General features: G+C 33.9%; 1 protein-coding gene across 1 annotated transcript in view; it reads right to left on the reverse strand.

Moving 5' to 3' along the window:
- Nucleotides 1–24,130, reverse strand: part of ITCH (itchy E3 ubiquitin protein ligase) — a 103,867-nt gene that overhangs the window by 18,336 nt on the left and 61,401 nt on the right. The window contains exons 8-17 of the mRNA XM_081034538.1: nucleotides 23,922–24,079; nucleotides 22,478–22,667; nucleotides 21,054–21,149; nucleotides 19,575–19,749; nucleotides 15,451–15,520; nucleotides 12,927–13,011; nucleotides 10,183–10,311; nucleotides 4,382–4,454; nucleotides 3,476–3,547; nucleotides 869–957 (exon numbers count right to left, since the gene is read on the reverse strand). Of these exons, the coding sequence (XP_080890664.1) occupies nucleotides 869–957; nucleotides 3,476–3,547; nucleotides 4,382–4,454; nucleotides 10,183–10,311; nucleotides 12,927–13,011; nucleotides 15,451–15,520; nucleotides 19,575–19,749; nucleotides 21,054–21,149; nucleotides 22,478–22,667; nucleotides 23,922–24,079 (1,137 nt within the window). The remainder of the gene's footprint in view (nucleotides 1–868; nucleotides 958–3,475; nucleotides 3,548–4,381; nucleotides 4,455–10,182; nucleotides 10,312–12,926; nucleotides 13,012–15,450; nucleotides 15,521–19,574; nucleotides 19,750–21,053; nucleotides 21,150–22,477; nucleotides 22,668–23,921; nucleotides 24,080–24,130) is intronic.

Consider the following 24,130-nt stretch of genomic DNA (forward strand, 5'->3'; position numbering starts at 1 on the left):
ACATTTTGAAATGTGAACTCTGAAACACAACATAAATAAAAACTACTAAAATGTAGCCACCAGTTAGTAAGCACTAGGTCATTAATCAACAGTATCTCTACTCTTCACAATAATCCTAGAAAGGTAGATATGACTATTCTTATTTTACAGATGAAGGTATTTGACCCAGATCATACCAGTGAGTGCACGAAAAGGATTCAAATCAGGTCTTGATTCAAAGTCCTTGCCTTTCCACAATGCTACTGCTATGCAAATATTTAAATTGATGTATTTGTTATGTAATAAAGCTATTTCTTGCTTCAGTCTATCTTCTAGGGTTTAAGTAGAAGCTCCAATATTAAGAAAATAGAATTAAAATTTTCAACTCCTATTTTATACAGCCTTCTATAGTCTCAAAATAGATATATTAATCTCAGTTGGGAATTGAGTGACTATTAGCTCTATCAGTAATCTGTGATGGGAAAATGACCTGATCAGTATAGAGCCTTGTATGCTCTGTGGATCAGACATGAGGTGGTGGATTGAACACTGGCTTCTGGTTTGATGATGCAAAGCTTGCATCCAAGCTCTACAACTTAGTATGTGCTTTAGGTTAGACTCTAAACCTCATTATTACCTTTAAAATTCTCCCTCATAGGGTTATCCTGAGGATTAAATGAGTGATGTGGATGAAATCAACTAGCAGTCCCTCAAAGTACCTTCCAAAATAATGTTGGTGAAATTACGCAGCTGCAGCCATAATAAAGGCACAATTTGCTATATTTCATTTTCCTGAAATATAAGATTGAGAAAATAATACTCGCAAGCAAAGTGTAATGATACCTTTGGAAGAAAGGAACTAAGTTCTGAGTATTCATATTATCACTACCTTGCTACTCCTCCATAATCTAAACCTTCTTCTCCTGGAAAAATCACCCACAAACGTCTTCGCAGATCTTGGGGACTGAAGCTCATTATCTACAAAACAATATAGTAAAAGAATCAGTAAAAGCAGTTGTTGAAATACCATTCTATCACTTCCAGGTTAAGTTAGTTATTATAAGTAACTTAAATTCCCCATGACACAGAATGGTGTTTGTGGTCTAGTCAACACAACAAATACAGAAAATATATTAAAGTTTCATAGTATTTTATATATTATACTTATCTATATCTTTATACAGTTTATAAATATATAATTTCTTTTTTAAATGATCCTACTATTGACTTACAAAGTTGCTTCTCTCACTTGCTTAGCGCATGGTTAATTGTAGCCATGGTCAGAGGTTAGGTTCTTTTTTTGTTTGTTTTGGTTTTGGTAGGTTTGGGTTTATTTACAGCCAAAAGGTACACATAATAGCTAACTGGCTAACTTGGAAATGAAAACCAGTGGCTGCAGAGAAAATATAGTTAACTTTAGAAATTCATTCTCAGTAGAAACCAATAAATACCTGGAAAAACTACTCAAATTTTGTGTCCCACTACAGTGGTTAATAAGATCATCTTCATATTTGAAGGACAGTATAGTTTATGAGCTACAATAGGTCGTTTGGGTTCTTCCTTTGTAAAACTAATTACCTGCCCCAAATTGGGCTATTAGAACATTACGAATACTAATTACTTTTAGAAGAAAAATGACAGGGCCTGGAGAGAGAGAAGATGATACAATGCCTCTATTTTATGAAATGATAAGAATGAACACTCACATTTAAATATCCAGAGAAGCTCAGTAAGTAACCTGCTTATACCAGGGTTCTCTCAGTTCCCATAACAAGATATATCATTTTTATGAATTCATATCCTACTCAAACAAGAAAATCCCATAACAAAAGATTCAATGCTTGTGACAAATATTCTACAAATACTAGAGGCTAGATATATAGCAATGCAAATAAGAGATGTTACAGGTTAAAATTATCTTTTTCTGTTACTTGTTTCTTGTTCCCTCCGACTATTCCTTGGCTTTATGGCTGCTCCCCAAACCCTAGGGCTGTCCCTGATTTCTCTTGCTGATCCCCCAAACCCAACACTACTCTCCTGGAAATTCTGGTTGTTCCGTTGCTGTGTCTGATACCTGGGGATTCACTGTTCCCTGAAAAAGTATCTTGAAATATTGTTCTTTAACAAATGCCTAATATGAAGGAAAAAAATTTCTCCTGCAATTTCCCCCATAAGCAGTTGTGCTATGTTAATAAAAACACTTACTACCCAAAACAACTTTATCCAACAGTTATGAAAAAAATCTGATGTTAATTTTGCTTTCAGATTTGTCACTCTTCCAAAGCAATCAAGTTTTTCTCAAGTTTTTATTTCAGATAAATGTCAAATCTACGATGACTATTTCAAACAACTGTTTTAGCACCATCTGGTCTGTTCTGCAAACGCCTCTGGTTTCAAAGTTCAAAAGATAAAGGGACATTTAATCATGTTTTACATCTTTTCATCACTGTTATAGGCAAGTTATGTTTCAAGAAACTGGAGTACTCAGTGACTACAGTGGTTATGAATATGAAAATTAGATATAGGTAATGACGGGTGGGGAATGGCCTTAGAGACACGTATCAGATCAAGGGAACAACTCATAATCCTCTCAATGATTTTAATCAAGTTCTGGGGCTAAAAAGCTAGCTGCTCATATTTGGCAGGATGCCAACTAGCTTTTTTCCTTTCAATGTTAATAACTGAGGTTCCAATTAGGAAACGAACACAACCATTTCTAAAAGTAAGTAATCAACTACTGTCAACTATTTCAGACAATCTCTTTCCCGTTTGCATTCAGTGTGGCACTTCCTGAAGCTCTACTTATCACAGGGGCTTGATATTAAAGAATTACGTCCACATCTGGCCATAAAACAAGGACTAACTAGATGTTTTCATATTGAGACATTTTTTCCATTGGTCATTTTAATCTTTCTTATAACAAAATCACTTAACATTTAGTTGCAGTTGGTAAAGTTGCAAAATAAAGGTAAGTAGTAAATTAACTCTGGTTCTGAGGACACCTAAAAAAATTTGACAACTTCTGAAAAACATCTTTTCTTAGATATTGTCACCAACGACCAATTTCTTTCCTACATAAAAATTTTTTAAAATTTATATAAGAATACAGTGCTTACTGTAAAAAATGTAAGTATTACAGAACTATAGAAAGTCTCCCCACTCCTTTTCTACCCGTCCAATAATTTTCATATGGATATTTCCAGACTTCTCTAGCCAAAGCCTATTTTCTCACTTAAATATATATTTCAAATCAAACAGTTTAAAAACGGAAACCTGAAACTCACAAATCACTTTAAGTTACTTAGACATTCCAAAAGCACAATACACACACAAAAATATCTACATGTTCCTAAATTTTAACTACTAAGGTAGCTGGCAATGAGATTAGACTTTAAAATTCAAGGACTCCAACTCAAAAAGTTCCAGGCTGTTTAGATTAAAAGGTGGTTCAGGCCTGGCAGCCAGGGGGCAAATTAGTGAGTGAATGAAACAGTACCTGCTGAAAGGAATCCTCAAACAATGTTTTTCTTGTCACTGTAATCTTTATGTGCTGTGGCATGGCCAGTTGCTGAAATATAAGAATTACTTAAGTCAACTCTCACCATTAAAATGGCCCATTAAAAAACCAAAAGGGTAAAGTTTTATTTACTTTGTCTTTTCTTACAGAAACAAGTAGACTTTGAATATGAATTTGTATTCGATATTTAACCATGCATTTGTGAGCATTCATGCTAATTATAGATCATTTGATATATAAGAAACAGGAAAACAAGATCTCATGTGACAGTGCTTACTTAATGAGTCAAATAAGTCAATTTTATTTTCAAAACCTTAATTCAGATTCTTTTTGCTTGCATTGGCCCAGTTAATTCCAGAGTTTGAAGTTTAAAGATATTCATCACAGCAATATTTTGAATAGTATATCTTTATTTAGAACCCATAGAGAAATCATTAATTCAGTAAATATTTATACATCAGAAATAGTTGGTCACATTTAAGAAAAATACTCTGACTATAACTATATATATGCATGTATCTATCAAAGTCATTTATATCAAATGCTAGCTATGAAAGGGGCTGGTTACAATTTATTATACATCACAAAATGTTTTAACTCATTTGTTTGAGATTTCTGCAATCTGAAAGTAATGGGTACTCGAAAGAGCAGCAGTTATTTTCTTACTCAAATGGTTTCAAATTTATTCTTTTGGGAAACAGAAGCCACAAATTATCTAATTGATAAATCTATTTCTTTGCCTTCAGAATAGCAGAAAAAGATTCTGATGCTTCTCATTTTACCCATTTTTCTATGGGTTATTTTCCAATAGAATCACTGACTGTGTGACATAAGCAACATAAACAAAAAGAAAGGGAGTATAAAAAATATAGTCCTAATACTAACCTGACACCAGAACCGGAAATACTGAAACTTAGCCTTGAAGTCCCGTACATAGGCTATCTGGGGTCCATTGTCTCTGAGGAAAAACGTTAATATGACATATACAGCTGCTGATAAGATAAAATATTGAAGGAAAGGCAAAATACCAAACCCCCTTAGTACTTAGAAGTCAAATACAAAAAAAACTTAGTACAGCATTTTCATACCACCACCTTTTAAATTTTTTATTTCCCAGGACTATTTTTAAGCAAAAGACAGAAGTTTTCATCTTTTTAAAGCCACTGTTGTGGGATTTTTCTCTTATATATAGTCAACAGAGCTAGGTAAAGTAGGTTCTATCTGAGAATGTTGTCTATCCCCAAACCCATTCCTTCCGATGTCCTTAAAGTCAGACTCTTGATATTTACCTGGACAGACTGTTACCCAGGATAAAGACGAGATTCCCCAGTGTGGCTGTGTGACTTAACCATGGCTGAGGAGGTGTAAGTGGAAGTGTTGTACAGGACTTCCAGGAAGGCTATTTTTAAGAGAGCCGAGATAGCGGGAAAGGGATTTTTTCTCTTTCCAATTTGCTCCTCATATTCCAGCTGCAGTTGTAATTATGATAGCTGAAGTTTCAGCACCTATCACAAACTATGAGGTAAACTTGAGGGCAGAGATCAATGTCTGGGATGTAGAACAGAAAGAAAGAAGCCTCGAGCACTGATGACACCACTGAGCTACCAAGCTAGCCCTGAATTTCATGTCACTGAATTATTCCCTTTTCCCTTGAACTATTTTTAATTTCATTTTCTAAATGATCAATGTAGAAATACAATCGATTTCATATGACTTTATATCTAACAATACCGTTAAATTTTCTTAGTAGTTTTTTCTAGATTCCTTATGATTTTCTATATATACAATTACGTATGCTATCTATGTGAAAAAAAAGATAGTTTTACTGCTTCCTTTCCAATCTATATATTTTTTATCTTCTTATATCATGGAACTACATTGAACAGAAGTAGTGACAGTAGATATCCTTGTCTTATTCTTTTTTTTTTCTTTTTCCAAGGAGACTGTGGCTTAATCTTAATCTTTATCTTATTCTTGATCGTAAGAGTTATTTCATCGTTAAGTGTGATGTCGGTTGCAGGTCTTTTGTAAAAACAATTTTTCAGGTAAGAAAGTTTCCAAGGCAGCAGAGTTTACCATACTCGTAAACTGGCACTGTATTTTGTCAAGTGCTTTCTTGAAATGATCATGATTTTTCTCTTTTAATTTGTTAATGTTGTAAATTACATTGATTGATTTTTGTATATTAAATCAATCTTGCATTCTTGGGATAAACTCCTCTCCACATCATGCCAGTGGAAGATGCCTTTTATATCTTGAATTTAACTTGCCATTATTTTGTTAAAGATTTTTATACCTATGTTCATAGAAATATTAGTCAATAATTTCTTATACTGTTCTTGTCTGATTTTGGTATCATGATTGTAAAAGTCTCATAAAATGAGTTGAGAAGTGTTCTTATCTCTTATATTTTATGAAAGAATTTGAAATGATTGATATTATTTTTTATAATTTTGATAAAATTTACTAGTGAAGCCATCTAGGCCAGAATTTACTTTATGGGAAATTGTTTAATTATGAATTCAATTTCTTTACCAGATATAGAACTATTCAGATTTATAATTTCTTCTTATGTCCATTTCGGTGATGTATCTTTCAAGGAATTTGTCCATTTCATCTAAATGTCCAATTTATTGCCATAAAATTGTTCAAAATATACCCCTTATTATTTAATGTCTGTAGAATATGTAGCAATGTCCTTCTTTCATGTCTGTATTTAATACTTTGTATTTTCTTTTTCTTTCTCTAAAGTTTAGTATAGGTTATCAATATTATTAATCTTTTTCAAAGATCCAACTTCTAGTTTTAATTTCTCTATCGTTTCTTTCCATTTCATTGATTTCTGCTTTTATGCTTATTTATTTTCTTGTGCTTATTTTGGGTTTAATTAACTTCTTTTTCCAACTTCTTAAATATGGAAGCAAGGATCACTGATGTTACACCTTTCTTATTTTCTACTCTAGTCTTTTAAAGCAATAAACTTTCCTCTGGAAATTTATTTAGGACTACTTTTGTTAAATCCACAAATTGTGATATGTTGTGTTTTTATTATGATTAAGTACAAAATATTGCCCATTACTCATGATTTCTTCTTTGATCCATGGATTATTCAATAGTGTGCTGTATAAGTCCCACTGAGCCATTTTTAAATGATGGAGTGACTTATACAAGCCACGATTTTGGGGTTTCCTTACATGTACCCAAACATAATTGTAACTAAAATGAATGATACAATAGTATCTATTTATAATTTATTTCCATATCTAAATCATTTCTAATTTTATTAATAGCTAATTGGCCTGAATTCCTAGTTTCTGCTTTAAACATGATAGTTTTTAATATTCATAAAGTATAAAATTAAAAAGTAATGAGACCAATATTGTCCTGATATGAAAGCCAGATAAAAAAACAAGAAAACTACACACCAATATCTCTTATGTACATTGATGCAAGAATCCTCAACTAGCATACTGAATTCATCAGAATATTAATAAAATACTAGCATACTGAATTCATCAGTATATTAAAAGAATTATTTTAATCCTTTTGACAAAGTGGGATTTATTCTTGAAAGGCAAGGGTGGTTCAATAAATGAAAAATCAATGTAATATGCCACACGTTGATAACAAAGAGAGAAATACCACATGATCATCTTAATTGATATAAATAAAAGCATTTGATAAAATTCAAAATCATTTTGATAAAAACACTCAAGAAACTAGGACTAGAAGGAAACTACCTCAACATAATAAAGGTCATATATCAAAATCCCACAGCTCACACACATCACACTCAATGGTGAAAGAATGCAAGTTTTAGGGTGCTTGTTTTCACCACTTCTGTTCAACACAGTATTAGAAGTTCTAGCCAGAGCAATTAGGCAAGAAAAATAAATGAAAGGCATCCAAATCGGAAAGGAAGTAAAAGCCATCTGTTTAAAGATGAGATCTTATACACAGAAAACCCTAAAAATTCCAGACAAAAATACCTGTTAGAACTAATAAGTAAATTCAGCAAAGTAAGATACAAAACAACACACAAAAATCAGTTGCATTTCTATACACTAACAATCAACAATCTGAAAAGGAAATTAACAATTCCATTTACAAATAGCATCAAAAAAAAACAACACTTAAGAATTAACTTAACCAAAGGGGTAAAAAACTTGCACACTGAAAACTACAAAACATTGCTGAAAGAAATTAAAGGCAACAAATAAATGTAAAGACAGCCTATGTTCATGGATTAGAAAACTTAACATTGTAAAGATGTCAATACTAACCAAAGTGAACAGATACAATGCAATCCCTATCAAAATCCCAAAAATATTTTTTGTAGAAAGAGAAAAATTCACCCTAAAATCATACGGAATCTCAAAAGACCCTGAAAAGCAAAAACAATCTTGGCAAAGAAGAACAAAGTTGGGAGACTCACACTTCTTGATTTCAAAATTTATTAGGTTGGTGCAAAAGTAATTGTGGTTTTTGCCCTTATTAACCTTTTAAACCGCAATTACTTTTGCACCAACCTAATAATACTAAGCTACAGTAATCAAAATAGTGTTGTACTAAGACAGATATATAGACCAACAGAATAGAAAGCCCAGAAATAAACCCTTGCACAGATGGTCAAGATTTTTGACATGAGTGCCCAGACCATTCAATGGGGAAAGGACAGTCTTCAACAAAGGGTGCTGGGAAAACTGGATATCCATTTGTAAAAGAATGAAGTTGGGACCGGTCTGGTGGCTCAGGCAGTTGGAGCTCCATGCTCCTAACTCCGAAGGCCGCAGGTTCGATTCCCACATGGGCCAGTGGTCTCTCAACCACAAGGTTGCCAGTTTGATTTCTCAAGTCCCGCAAGGGATGGTGGGCAGCAACCACCTGCAACTAAGATTGAACACGGCACCTTGAGCTGAGCTGCCACTGAGCTCCCGGATGGCTCAGTTTGTTGGAGCGCATCCTCTCAACCACAAGGTTGCCGGTTCGACTCTCACAAGGGATGGTGGGCTGTGCCCCCCGCAACTAGTAACGGCAACGGAGCTGAGCTGCGCCCTCCACAACTAAGACTGAAAGGACAACAATTTGAAGCTGAACCGTACCCTCCACAACTAAGATTGAAAGGACAACAACTTGACTCGGAAAAAAATGTCCTGGGAGTACACACTGTTCCCCAATAAAGTCCTGTTCCCCTTCCCCAATAAAATCTTAAAACAAAAGAAAAAGAATGAAGTTGGACCCTTACCTAATACTATCTGCAAAAATTAACTAAAAATGGATCCAAGATCTACATATAAAAGCTAAAGCTATAAAACTCTTAGCAACACACAGAATGGGAGAAACTATTTGCAAATGACATAACTGATAAGGGATTAATATTCAGAATAGAGAACTTCTAAAACTTAACAATAACAAAAAAAGATTCAAAAATGGGCAAAGGACTCAAACAGACATTTCTTCAAAGAAGATGTACAAATGGTACATATGTACAAATGGTACACAAAGAAGATGTACAAATGAGCACATGAAAAGATGCTCATCATGAATCATTAGAGAAATAAAAATAAAAACCACAATGGGATACCACCTCATACCTACAGGATGGCATTATAAAAAACAAACAAACAAACAAAAAGGAACAACTGTTAGTGTGGACTAGAAAAACTGGAACCCGTGTGCATTGCTGGCAGGAATGTAAAATGGTGTACCTGCTGTAGACAACAGTATGGCGGTGACTCAAAAAACCACAGAATTACCATTTGATCCAGGAATTCCACTTATAAGTATATACACACAAAAAACTGAAAGCAAGGATTTGAACAGATATTTGTACACTCCATAGCAGCATTTTCCACAATAGCCAAAATATTGGCCTGTTGTTTGGGAAAACGGCCCAAATGTCCATGAACGGATGTATGAACAAAATGTAGTGTATACACAGAATGGAATATTATTCAGCTTTAAAAAGGAATGAAATTCTGATACAAGCTATAGTTTGGAGACATGATACTAAATGAAATAAGCCAGTCACAAAGAACAAATATTTTATGATTCCACTTATATGAGTTGTCAAATTCACAAAATTAGAAAGCAGAACAGTAGTTATCAGGGGCCGAAGGAGAAGGAGGATTGGAGAGTTACTATTTAATGGGTACAGAGTTTCAGTATGTAAAAAAGTTCTGGAGATCGATGGTGGTGATGGTTACACAACAATGTGAATGTACTTAACACCATTAAACTGTACACTTGAAGTGGTAAACTTTGTTGTGTGTATTTTATCATAGAAAAAACCCCTAAACAAAACATATTAAGCAAATCAACAAAACACAAAGTTACTTTTTCAAAACAGAAAGAAAAACAAAGTAAAGGGAACTTTTAAGTTAAAAGGTAATGGAAATGAAAGAAAGGCTTGGAAATCAGGGATTAATTGGTGAGCAGTACTATACTGATAATTTCTAAATAGTCTTATTTAGTGCTGTGTGCAAAATGGTAAGAAATATGAAAAATCTCTGGGAGAAAATATTCAAGATGATAACTGAAATACAAAATATTTAGTAAACAGAAACCTATGGGCATGCCAACTCAAGGAATAGTAAAAACTGCACTCCTACTTGTTAATTCAGATCTTTTACATCAAAATCTTGGAATCAGTTTTACTTTTAATCTACAATGTTTAGAAAACTTACAGGGCAGATTTTCCGGTTCGAGGATCTATATAGGTCGTTGTTCTTCTATTGTGATCCACAAAATATGGAATTCCATCCACTGTGAATCTCATTTCCCAGCCTTCAGGTAAGGGCTTTTCATTTAACTGACTACAAAACATAAGGAAAAAATTAAAACACAAAATGTGAAAGAGCTGCTTGTTAGCCAAGTATAGAAACTAAGAATACCCATAAATGCAGTAGGAATCTTCTAGAAAACCATTTAGTCCAGTATTTCCAGTTGTTTACTAGACCTCTCTATCTAGATATCCTACAAGCATGTTAAACATGTCAACAGGAAGAAAGAAAGAGGTTGGAAGTGTTTAAGCTCACTATTTTAATTAGAGTCATTGTTGCAGACAGGAATGGCATTGTCCTCAAGTGTATTTTAGAATAACAAAAAGGCTGAGAACCTCTGCCTAAACAAAATTTTGTAGACTTTGTCAAAAGGTTAAGAATATTTAGCCACAGTCACAGAGTTGAATACAAATGTCAGATAAGAGACTACCAAAAACTGTAAAAAGATAACATCTCATTTGTTGTAACCATATTTGTGAGGCAAACTTAGTAACAAGTTGTTGTCCTAAAAACAAAACAAATTGGATAGAACTGGGTCACTTGCATTACATATTAAAATACTGACTCTAACTTTAGGTCTGAAATTTTGAAAGATCCAAGGGGAAACAAGAAATGGTAGATCACAGAAAGGTGAGGTGGTCTATTCTATCTTTAGAGAAAGAAGTTTAAAGAGAAATTAGAAACGTTACCTTTGAAATTCTTAATTCTTTCTTTTTGAGAAATTAAATATATTTAAGTTAAATATCCTAACTCCATAAAAAAATGTAATTTGCTGGTACCCAGAAACAGATTTTAAATTTAAAGCATACCTTTAGTTAGAACAGTGGTTTTTAAAACTTTAAGCTATGAAATGTGTTAAGTGAAGAATTTGTCACAGCTAAATAGAGATCTGGCCTTTGCCCTTGGCTAATGGAAGGTGCTCTCTAGGCCTCTGGAATGTCCTGCCTGCAAGGAACATCTTTGTTTGCCTGGGAACTTTAAACACTGGACAGTCAACAATGTGGTTTATGATATAGACTTTGGGATATGACATATCAGTTCTAACTTCTGGCGTAAATGAAAATTAAAAGTATTAGCTCCAACTCTGGAGAAGCGCTGGAGACTACAAGTTAGTCACACAGGCAGTAGACGATGGAGCCCCAATAAAAACTCTGGATACCAGAGATCAAGTGAGATTCCCTGGTTGGCAATACTCGACACATACTGTTCCACATCATTTCCTTGGAACAGAAATGATCCAAAGAAATGATGTGGAACAGTATGTGTTGAATATTGAGAGGGAGTTTGAAACCCTCTCAGACTCTGCCCTATGCATCTCTTCCTTCTGTTGGTTCTAATTTGTATCCTTTCCCTGTAATAAACATGATTGTGAACACAAGAGGCTTCAGTGAGTTCTAGTATCTCTAGGTTGTTGTGGGGACCCCTCAATTTATAGCAAGTCTGAAGTGAGAGTAGTCCTGGGGCTCTCCCAGCCTGTGGCTGTCTGAAGTGAGGGTAATCTTGTTGGTACTGTGCTCTCTGACCATACCTTGCCAAATTCCTTCCAGAATGGATCCCTCTGGCAGTCTGATATTACATACTATAATACTGCATAGTATTACATACTGTTATGGGATGAATTGTGTTCCCCTGCAAATTTGTAACCCTCAGTACCTCAAAATGTAACCTTATTTGGAAGTAGAGTCATTGCAGATGTGATTAGATGAGTTCACACTGGAGTATGATGGGACACTAATCCATTATGACTGGTGTCCTTATAAAAAGGGGAAATTTGGACACTGAGACATGTACACAGGGAGAATGCCATGTCGAAATTAGAGTTATGCTGCCACAAGCCAAGAAACTCCCAGAAGTTTGGAGGAGGCCTGAAATAGGTCCTTCCCTACTGCCTTCAGAGGGAGCACAGCCCTGTCGACACCTTGATCTTGGATTTCTAGTCTCCTCAACTCTGAGACAAATTTCTATTCTTTAAGCCAATCAAATTGTGGTAATTTGCTAAGGCAGCTCTAGCAAACTAATACACTATTACATAATGTTACAAACAAAAGCAATTATATATACATAATTAATCAAAACATTAAAAAGACAAACTTATAATAATGTATATCTATTAATATATTAAATAGAAAGTTCCTATAAAGAAATGTGTAAACAATATTTTGCTACGTCTGCAACAACTGCAGAATGATATTAAAAAACCTGTGATTTCTACTGGTGGCAAAGTCCTAGGCATTGCTAATTCTATTATGGTTGTAACCTACAATCACAGTGGAAAGAAACACTCAATTTCAGACTACTAATAAAACCAAATGTGTATTTTTTTCTCCCTAAAGTACTCCCAGTGGATCCCAGGTTGTAAAACCTTGCTTTAGAATTACTAATCTGGTCTTTCTAATAATAAGCAGGTATTTTTTAATACATAAGTGTATTTGTATATGCCACTGAGTTTTTCCCCCTATACTCTCAAGAAACCCACATCACTGTATTAAAGTGACAGTTTAATTTTTTCTCTTTCTAAGGTATGTGGGTGATTAATGTTTAAGATGTTTGGGGAAAGTATACATAACTGATTTTTTTCTTAACTGATTCAGAAATAGAGCACATTCTTTAAAGAGGTTATCTATAAACTAGTAACTGAAAGTTCTTACCCTTGACTTCTGGGGTCTTCCCATTGTGTAATACGAGTGTTGTGGTTGACAAAATATACTCTACCATTGCTGTCCGTTCTCTTCTCTTACATTTAAAAACAAAAACCAAAACCAAAGCATTAGAGTTAGCATAACCTTCTTTTTTCAAACTAATATAAGATGAGCTGAATTTGCCCATTTCTCATCATATTGGTGATTTTATAGTTTTTAAATCACAACTTTAAAAGATTTAATTTTTTACAAAAGGTTTAATTTATTCAAATATTAAATTTACACTTACTAAAGTTACAAAAACATCATTATATCCCAGAAGTTAGAGACTTAATTTGCAATATCCTGCCCATGAAACCTTTCTGCTCAATCCAACCAACAGCAGCCAAGAATAATTAATCATTTTAACTTTTCATACATGACCTCATTTTATCCTTAATAGTCCCATGCTGTAGGTAGTTTTACTTTATCTTGAAGTTAAAGAAACTTACACAGGTTAAGTGATCTGCCCAAAATCTCAGAATTAAGTGGCAGTGACAGGATAGAAACTCAAGCTTCCATTCAGGGATTTTTTTCACACCACATCTCATTTCTTAAAATATAATGGGTGGAAGGGAGGAATATAACTTAATTGTTTGCTATATACTAGGTATTATTCAACTAGTGAAGACAATGTTTCAAAATATATCCTGTTCTTTAATATACCCAGTTTCCAAATCCTACTAAATATCTATAGTACCTTTCTACACAAGGGATGGACAGCAGGGCTCAGTTTTTTTAATTTACTGCATCTGAAGATGCTGCTTGTTTCCCACCTAACTCTTGCTTTAGGATTCTCCTTATTTTGTTGTTTCCTTCCTACAAAATTTCTCCTGCTTCTCTGAGCTTTCTCATTAAGGTTTAGAAGACATGTGGATGTCCTTTTCTCTTTTAATAATCAAATAGTTTTGAAATTTTAATATTGTTCTGTTGTTTTGAACTACTGACTTCTAGCTCCATTACCAATTAGTTCTTCAAAAGACAGGTTTCTTCCTTTATCTGCATTTTTAAAATTTGGCCATGATGTCTCAAAATAAATAACTGAAAAAGTATAGCATGCATTCCAACTTCTTAAAAAGCAATTTCTAAAATTAGCAATTTTCAAACAAAATTTTAAACTTAATTCCATGCTGATAAAGCCAGTATTTATTTCTCATCGTTTGAAAGTTGATATCTCTTTTTCAAATAACATTTATTTAGATTCTTGAGATCTTTCTTTAAGCACAATTGCAGGATTATTGCAGGATGAGTCTTAGGCCAAATTGTATAGCCTTGTCAAGTTAGCATCTGGTAACATTTAACTGTATGTATCTCCAGCACTGATTCCATGATTTTAAGCAGCAGTGATGATATGCGGGGACAGAAGGGATATGCTGGTAGGTATCAGGAACCCACTCCTGACATCTCAGCTACTTTCTACATTGTCTGAGCCTAAAATGGAAACAGAACTCCAGGTGTGAATATACAGAAAAATGGGACTCTGTATCTTGTGACACACCCTGAATATTAACACTGGCTTCGCTGATCATGGCATCTTGAGTATGGAAACATGTAACCAACCTTAAGATTGTTTCTTAGGCAAAAGGAAGCACACACAGTGCTACACAGTGCTACTGGCTACATGATAACAAAGTAAGTTCATGTTCTTGGCAGTCACATTAAATTTAAATTTTAAAATTGTACTTCCAGAATCTATACTACTTCTTGTATCCAAATGATTTTGTAATTTTTATCATCTAAAAACAATACTTTTAAGTGCACAGCTAAGCATATATTCATCTTTTATCTGCCATGTTCTGTGGTTTTTTTGAGTCACTGCCATACTGACACTTAAACAGCTATTAGCATAATATCAAAATCAGAAAACTGACACTGATACACTATTGTTAACTACACAGACTTTATACAATTTTCATCAATTTTTAAAACTGAATTCATTTATGTAACCGTGTAGCTTTATGCACTTTTCTCCTATGTATAGATTTGTGTAATCACCACTATTGTCAAGATATAGAAGTTCCGCCACCACACAGGAAACACTTATGTTACTTCCTGTATTTGTACCCACTGGCTCTATCTCCTGGCACCTACTAACCTGTTTTCTATCTCTATAGCTTTATCATTTTGAGAATGTTATATAAATTGAATTATACAGTATATAATCTTTTGAGATTGATTTTTTTTCACTAAGCATGATGTCCTTGAGGTCCTTTGAGATTATTGTATCAAAAAACCATTTCTTTTTATTGCTGAGTGAGCCAAATATTTTTAAACTTTAAAAGAATAAAATAATTCTGAATCCCAATACAAGTTTACTATACTAAAAGGTCAAGTTAGAACTTTTGGGAAATTTAATGCCTATTTGGCACTCTGGATTAAACCAACACACCCAAAAATCTTCCCAGATATTCACTGAAGCAAGAGCAGGGTATCATGCATAAATATCTGATTTTTAAAATGACCAAATTCAATGACAAAAATTCATGTGACTTACCCCATCCAGGTGGCAGGGGACCAAGGGGATCATATTCTTTATTTTGTGATGTAGCAAACAAATCTTGATTCTAAAAAACAAAAAAAAACAAAAAAAACAAAAGGTGAAACAATAAATTGAGAGCAGCTTATGAGTTCTGATATGCCTTCCCCTGCCATGTGCAACATAACACACTCTTACAGAGTTCACATCTTAGAGAGGTGTCACACAGTCATGGATAAATGCCAATACACCCTGGTGGAGAAAAAAAAAAATATTTGCAAACATTTAATGTTTGAAATTACTTGAAATTCAAATATTATAATCATCACCCTCAAATGACCTCTTTTTTTCCTTCTTTAGCTACAAACCAGTAAGTTAGGGAAATATATAAACTCCCCAAAAGTCATTTATAAATAACTGTATTCAGAGTCATTGGATGGCTGAGAAAAATCTTGTATTTCTAACCCAAAAAGAGAGGATTACATACAGAACAAAGTATACAAGTATACAAAGAACTATGGGAAGAGAATTGGGGGAGCAGGAAGAATAGGTTGTCAGATGAGAAAAAGGAGAGAACTGCAGCTGGAAGGAGCTGACAAGCCTAGAACCGTTTAGATGACTTCTTAAATTTGTTTGCAATCATCACGCTGGTGGAGAGAGAAATTTAGCTAGATAAAAGAACACCAGGTGTCAACCACTGGAAAAAGAGATTGACTCCATGTAGGGTTAATGAGTGTGTTTTAGTTTAAATGTATAATAAAGTTGGGATAATTTGTGGTCTCTCAGATTTGGTTAAGGCCTTTCTTCTTTAGTAAGATAAGGCAAATGAATAACAGATTCTAACTGCTTTAAAAAATTATTATGGAAAAAAAAGTAAAACTGGACAGTGCACCCTATAAATCCAGTACCAAGAATCAAAATCAATAATTATCAAGACTTTGCCATGTGTCTTTATTTTTATTTCCCTGTTCTTTTATTTTTTTAAAAAAATATTTTTATTGGGGAATACTGGGGAACAGTGTGTTTCTCCAGGGCTCATCAGCTCCAAGTCGTTGTCTTTCAATCTAGTTGTGGAGGGTGCAGCTCACTGGCCCATGTGGAAATCGAACCCACAACCCTGTCAGTCAGAGCTCGCACTCTAACCAACTGAGCCGTCTGGCCTCCCTCCCAATTCTTTACTGAAGCAAAACTCAGTCATCATTTCACCCCTACATATTTTTAGTATGCCTTTCTAAAATGTGTGGACACATTCTTACATAACCACAACATCATTATCACACCTACCAAAAATGTATTTTATCATCTAATACCTAGACCCTAATTAAATGCCTCATTGCTGTATTTTTTCAAATCAGGATACAAAGTCCTCACATTACACCGATTGAGTCTCTTAAGTCTCAATCTATAGTAGTTCCCCCTACTGTCTTTTTGTTTCTTTCCCACGTCACTGACATATTACAGAAACAGAGTTAACTGACTGAAAGCTTTAAAGCATATGAGAGATATTTCCATTTCTGATTTAACAGCTCTTGGAAGACAGACTTATTAAGAACTGGCCTTGCTCCTCTTGAAAGCTACAATTATGAAAAGGAGCAAGATAAGGAGGCCATGAACACTATAAAAGGTGTAAACCCTGATTACAGATCAAGTCTGGTAAGTTTGGCATACGACAAACTATTTTGATAATTTTCTAGAACCCAAGCCTATCCCACTGGCTCTTTCTGGACAGGTAAGCTGGGGAAATGCAAAATGAAGCCATGGGCCAGGAAGAGCCATTACAGTGTTAGTTACATCATTAACCATATCCATTCTGAGGTTAAAAATGCTGGGTGTATGGGAGTCTACTGTATTGCAACCAGAGTTAGAAAAAAGGCCACTTCATATGCCTAATAAATAGACTTTCTGAGCAACACCCCACCACTCCATTACTTTTTAAGTAGCTGGTATTAAGAATGTTCAATTCGGTTCATATCTTTGGCTAAGTTAAGGGTAACTAAAATAAGCTGTTTAAGTTCTTTATGATTTAGAACCACACTGTAACAAGAGCAAAGAATAAGAATTTCAAAAAATTGGTCAGATTATTTTGGATAGGAGAAAAGAAAAAAACAAACAAAAGAACCATGGATGATGAGGTAAAAGCTGCAATTCAAGAAAAGTTCCAAAGACTCTTGAGTATCAAATTGGTCAAGTTTACATGAAGCAATACACACTCTAGGTGCTCCAGAAATTTGCTTTTAAAGACTAAAGACAGATTTAGTCTTTGAAAAGAATGTTTTAAATGATTATGTATTGTAAAAGTGAGATAAAGGGCACATTTACAACTGCAGATATGAGAGATAAAAGATGAAAACATTTATATGCATCTAGTATATGCCGAACATAACTTAGAAATTTTGTTTTACAGAAGAAAAACCCTCTGAAGTAATTATATACATACACACACGCGCACACACACACACATTTTTTAAGATTTTATTGGGGAAGGGTTTTATTGGGGAACAGTGTGTACTTCCAGGACTTTTTCCAAGTCAAGTTGTTGTCCTTTCAATCTTAGTTGTGGAGGGCGCAGCTCAGCTCCAGTTCCAGTTGCTGTTGTTAGTTGCAAGGGGCGCAGCCCACCATCCCTTGCGGGAGTCGAGGAATCGAACTGGCAACCTGTGGTTGAGAGCCCACTGGCCCATGTGGGAATCAAACCGGCAAACTTCAGAGTTAGTGGCTCTAACCACCTGGGCCACTGGGCCGGCCCATGTATACATTTTTTTAAATAAAGTAAATGAGTCTTGATGAGGTTATGTAACTTACTCAAAAGTCATATAAAGTAACTGCGGAACCAAGATTTGAACCCAGTTATGTCTGATTCCAAAGCCCATGCTCTTTCCATTGGACCCATATGGAAACTAGTGTTAAAGAAGGCAGGCAAGCTAGGCATTCAAGCCTAAAAGAAATTTGGCCAGGCATACCAAAGGTGATTATAATTCAAAAAGAAAAGAAGATATAAAACAACATAGGGAAATAAAAAGGGTAAGGTAGACAAGAGACAAAAATTAATTTCATCTCTAAAACCACTGGGAAGGGGAATATAGGGACAGCTGTCTTCACAGAAGGTGGCAGAAAAAAATGCTGGTCATAACTAGGTAGTGAGGGGAAGGCTGCTGATAAAGGTGAATATGTATACATCAGTGAGTGATATCTATTATGGTGGTAAGGTCCAAGAAACACACAGAAATATGAAGGAAAGAAAAAAACAGGAATGCCTAGTGAACAAAGAATTTACTCCGATAGTGGTGGAGGGGAAGAAATGACAATAGAGAGGGTGAGCTTCTCATGAGCTCTTGAAGAGCTGACTTTCTTCTGTTTAAATTCTCTGTACTCAAACAAATAAATCCCTCTTGTTTGGCATATAGAATCAAATTTCTCCAAGGACTATTTTCCTTTCCTCAGAGAAAAGATCTGTGATACTTTATGAATTGAGAGACTGTAAAATTTCTAGCACCAAAGATTGCATAACAAACCATTAATACATTTTGGTATACTTATCACTACTGCTGCAATTATTACTGTAAAGGAAAATATGTAAAATTTAATCCATTTCCAGAAAGGAAATATTTTTTACCAAAGATAATTTGGTTTTGCCAGAATAATATATTTAACATAAACCTATAAGAAATCAAATTTCTGTAGTCTACCAGATCACCAAATAATTTATTAGGTAAACTTTACCTTTATGTGTTACAAAGTGATTCAATTCTATCATTTCTGTACAACCACTCAAGAGTCAGGTGTGCTTAGACCCAAGTCTTCAAATGTTCTGCTGAGTTAGGCAATACTAAATTTAGAAGTGTTTTAACTCTTTTCAAACTGCTTGGGTTTATTTTTACTATTCTTTTGTCCATGGATTTTAAATTGTCCTAACTTCTTTTTTATTAACAAAAGAGGCTGAACTTCAGGAAATGTCAAAGAGGAAAGAATAGGAAACATACACAAAATATTCTGAGACAAGGTCTAAAAATATCAATAGCAACAACTGGGTTGTCATCCTACTTGTACCTTCCTTCTAATGAGTGTTTTACAACATTTCATATGTAGGAAAAGGTTAAAAACCAAATACTCTTAGAAAGTTTCTAATGCAATGGGCTGCTTACCCCATAAATGAATCTCTGGTTAAACTGCTGCATTGCGCCTTGAAGTTGACTACGTTGGAGCTGCCATTGTTCATAGTTCCGGACCGATTCCAATGTTGGCCTCTGCCACGTTGTTGTTCTTGTGAAATGGTCAACATAATAAATACGTCCCATGTTGTCAACCCGCCGTTCCCACCTAAATCAGAATAAAACCTAATTTAACAAATACATGTGAAACAGATAAGAATTAAACAGAGTTCATCTTGACCTTGGGGCATGTTTGTTAAGATGTTAACCTTGAGAAACTACTTTTGATTTACCTGAAGTCTTCTGTTTTACATATTTTTAAATGGTCTATAAGTGAACTCAAGAATAATGTTCCTAAAAACTTCTTTCTTAAAAGTTCTCCAGATGTATCAGTCAGGTTTTTAGAACACAACGTATATCCAGTGAGTAAGTCTCAAGTCATTAAGAAAAAAGTTCTCATTTTCTTTCCAATGTTATTTTGACTGACTGTTGCAAACCTATTAGGGACAATTGCATATACAGCTTTTCAGGTACCAAAAATGACTTTTTCACAAGAATACAACTCTCTAATTTGTCATTTCAAATGGGTGCATATTAAATAAACATTGATACAATAACTTAAATATAAGTTATGGTTTCTACCTGGTTAATTTTTTAGGGTTCTTTCCAATATTCTGATATTATAAATAGTAAAATAATAAATACCTTTAATATATAAAAACATTTTTTTCCTTTGCAATATATCTCTTTAGGACAAATTTCCTGGAAAGTATTATTAAGAGAATGTGCACTATTATGGTTACATATACTTTCTGTAAGAGTTGTAACTAATTTAAACTATCACCAGCAATGTTATGAGGTAAAGTTCCTCCACAATCTCACAATGGATACTATCTGATAATTTAACAGGTAAAAACAGTAACTTTTAGGTTTGTAGTTAAGATTACTAGTAAGATTAAATATTTCCCATGTCTGCTACTGACTTCCCTTGAATAAAATACTTTTCTTCCAAATATGTAATGTAAATGTTCAATGCTTAACACCACATATTAATATATTCTTTATTTCCCCAACTATTTTGCAATGACTTCACTATCACATATTAAAATTTTTACATAATAGGGACTTTATCCTTATATATATGATACGGGCTATAATTCTTACTCAGTTAAATAATTACTCCTAAAGAAACTAATCCTAAAGTCCTGTGGTTTGAGCCAGTTAAAGTCAGAAGAGAAAACCTGGAAGTTGCAAGACTTATGTAATCTTTAGGTCAGAAATGAGCAAAAATTAAAATCATTAATTATGTTCAATCAACTCTCTGACTCTCTTCTTTCTAGTTTGTACCTAAAAACAAAAAAAAGTAGACCAAGGAAAGACTGACAGGAAAAGGAAGAATATAGGGAAGATTTTGTACAGGTGTAATCTGTAGTTCTGAATAAATACTTTCTTTTCTTTAATTCAGATACTTACCCAGGAGGTAGAGGTTCTGGTCTATCCCACGTTGTTCTTTTTTCAATATGATCTACATAGTAAACTCGCCCATGCTGGTCCATTCTCTGCTCCCAACTTAAACACAAAATTAAAAAGTCTGGTATGTTATTTGTTATGAGCAGCCTGGCATTTTAACACTGCCTTTGCCTTTTTCTCTTATATGACCATATTACTGAACTGAGGCAAATAAGCACGTCAATATATAAAGAAGATACCAAAAGAATAAGCACGTCAGTATATAAAGAAGATACCAAAAGAATAAGCATGTCAGTATATAAAGATACCAAACAAAATTTAAAAATGTTACCCTGGGAGTGACTCGTTCTAGATCAGATTTCTTCTGGAGAAGTGTCTGTTCTAAGAGATGCCTTGTATTTCTAAAGAGACTTAAAGTTGATACACTAAGGAGACAAAGTCTGTCTCAACCTGATCAGGATATATGCAGGACTTCAGTGGAAAAGAAAGCTGTAATTAATGCTATGAAATCTGAAGAAAAACTGAACTAACTCAAGGTCAAAAACTGTCTGGGTTCTAGAAAAACTGAAATCAAAGAGTAAGACTTTTTATCTGATATGTGTCTGCACAGCGCAACAGACAAAGTCTAGTCTCCTTGGTAGGTCTTATCTCTAAAGTGAAGAACATAAGACTAAACCATCATCATAGAAGTACCAATTACTTCTAAGAGCACCCAGTTTCTCTTTGCTAATCTCTCATACAAACAACTTTCTAATTTGGCTTCCAAAAAGGAAAATGGCGTAACTACCCACACAAGTAATATAATCTGTTTAGCAATTAGAATTTCCATCTTGAGAGTTTACTAATTTATCAGCTGGTCAATTAATTTTGATTAGTATTCTGAGCTCTGGATTAATTTGAATGTCACAATGTATACACGTATGTAAACTACTAGAGTATTAATTTTAAAAATAACCAGTAGTGATTAAAATAGGATTATGAGTACTAATTTTCTTAGTTTCCTAAATTATTATTACTTTGCTATAATGACTTTATAATAGAAAAAAATTTTTATTTTAAAAAGTGATTTTTTTCCCTTCAAGAAAAAGTAATCTGAATTAGGTGACTATTTCATAACTTAGCCTTAGTTAACTTTCTATGGTTCAGAGTCCTTCACTAAAAAAAAATTTAAAAAATACATATGTATGTATGTATGTATGTATGTATGTATTTTTTTTCCTTCCTCTGTGCCCTGAAAATGAAGGAGAAAATTTCAAATGTGGCAAGATTTTTTTGTTGTTGTTCAGTTTGACCTTAGACCTCCACCAAAATTAGTTACAATTGCTTGAGGTCAGTTTTTTAAAGAATGGAGTTTAGTAATATTTTTCTTATTAATAAGTACATGCAGAAGCCTGAAGAAAACAAATGTTAACCAACAAGTTACTCACCCAGGTGGTAGGGGAGCTTGAGGTACAGGATTTAACGGCCTAGGGCCTGAGCCTCCAGATATTGTAAGAGGAATTATTAATCCAGATGCTGCTCCTTCAGATGTATTTGAATTTGTATTTGTTGGTGGCAGAGAACCTGTACTAGATCCATCACTTTCAGAAGTTGCAGAAGGTGAACCATTGACAGATGCTATAAAAGATTTGGGGAAAATAGGAAAACAATCTTTTAATAAATTTAAATTCAGGATAAAAATTTGAATTTAAAAAAATAAAAAGGTAGATGACAAATATAAAATTTAACATGTAGATATGCAGATGAAAGTTACTTAAAATAAATAATGGCACATAGACAAATTTCACTAAATAGGCTTGTTCACAATTTTTAGGTTATGTTTACCCCACGTCCCATTATTAATTATGAAGCACAGACTCTAATTTCCTGATGCCATAGGAAATAAAAACTTTTCAAATAGGTAAGCATTGATATCCCATGGTATTATAAATTAATTTATTAATTTTCCAGATCTTTAAAACTGTGTTTCCTATGAAACCTTGCAGATCAGAGACCAATTTTTGATGTTAGTTATAAATGGAAGACCTGACTGATAAGCAATAATATTCTTATAAATAGTTATTAAGTACATATAATACCTTCAAGAAATACTTGTTGACAAAACAATTCCTGGAGAAAGTCACCAATATTATGACAAAGCAGTATACAAGCTTAATGACTGGGAATATACTATTAACATAATTATCTACAGAAAAGGGGGGGAAATGTAAAATTAAACAAAAGTCATTTAATAAAATGACTTGTGGACAACCAATTTACTTTTCTAATAATATTTAGTTTAATTATTTTACATTCCCTGTCCACAGACTAGCAGAGGAAAATGATAAAAGATTAAAGGTTTGTTCTGGCTAATTGGGGAAAAAAATGGATATTCTACTTGTAGATGTTTACATTTTTACTATATGAGATATGTTCATTTGTTGTATAATTTTTTATTTAAAATCTGAGTATCATTTAGCATTGTTGGGTTACTTGCCATTTACTAATTGTCTTTTTAAAGGATATAATGAGAATAAGCAACCAGATCTTGACTCTATGGCATGCTTATCATATTCAGTTACAGACCCTGACAGAAAGCTGCAATCTTATCTATACTGCCTATACATTATATAATACACATATGATTTTCATTCTGAATAGAGCACATGCCTCAATAACTTCACCTCTGGAGGAAAAACTTTGGGAAAAGGCATGTCTTAGTTACCACAGAAAGATCATTCTTGACCAAAATTTTAAATGTGAAAATACAGCTAGAAAAATCAACCTAAAAGGGTCTGTTGACACTTACTTGAGGATCACTTTCCAAACAGGACATTATTTACAATCATAGTACTGAGAACTACATCCCTAGTGTATGGCTGGAATACACACCTGGTCTACGTGGGGTAGGTGGAGGTGGTCGTGAAGGTCTTGGAGGCCTAGAAGGTTTAAAACCGCCATTTGAGAGTGATGGAGAATTATTCCCATTGACCCTCCTATTTTCACCAGACCCTGCATCCTCAGGGTCGTCTGATCCATTTGTGTTCACTCTGAGTAAAGATAGGGGGGGAGGGAAGGGAAAAAGAATGGTCTTTAAATTT

This window comes from Rhinolophus hipposideros (genome assembly GCF_964194185.1).
Source record: "Rhinolophus hipposideros genome assembly, chromosome: 22".
NCBI classification, from domain to species: Eukaryota; Metazoa; Chordata; class Mammalia; order Chiroptera; family Rhinolophidae; genus Rhinolophus; species Rhinolophus hipposideros.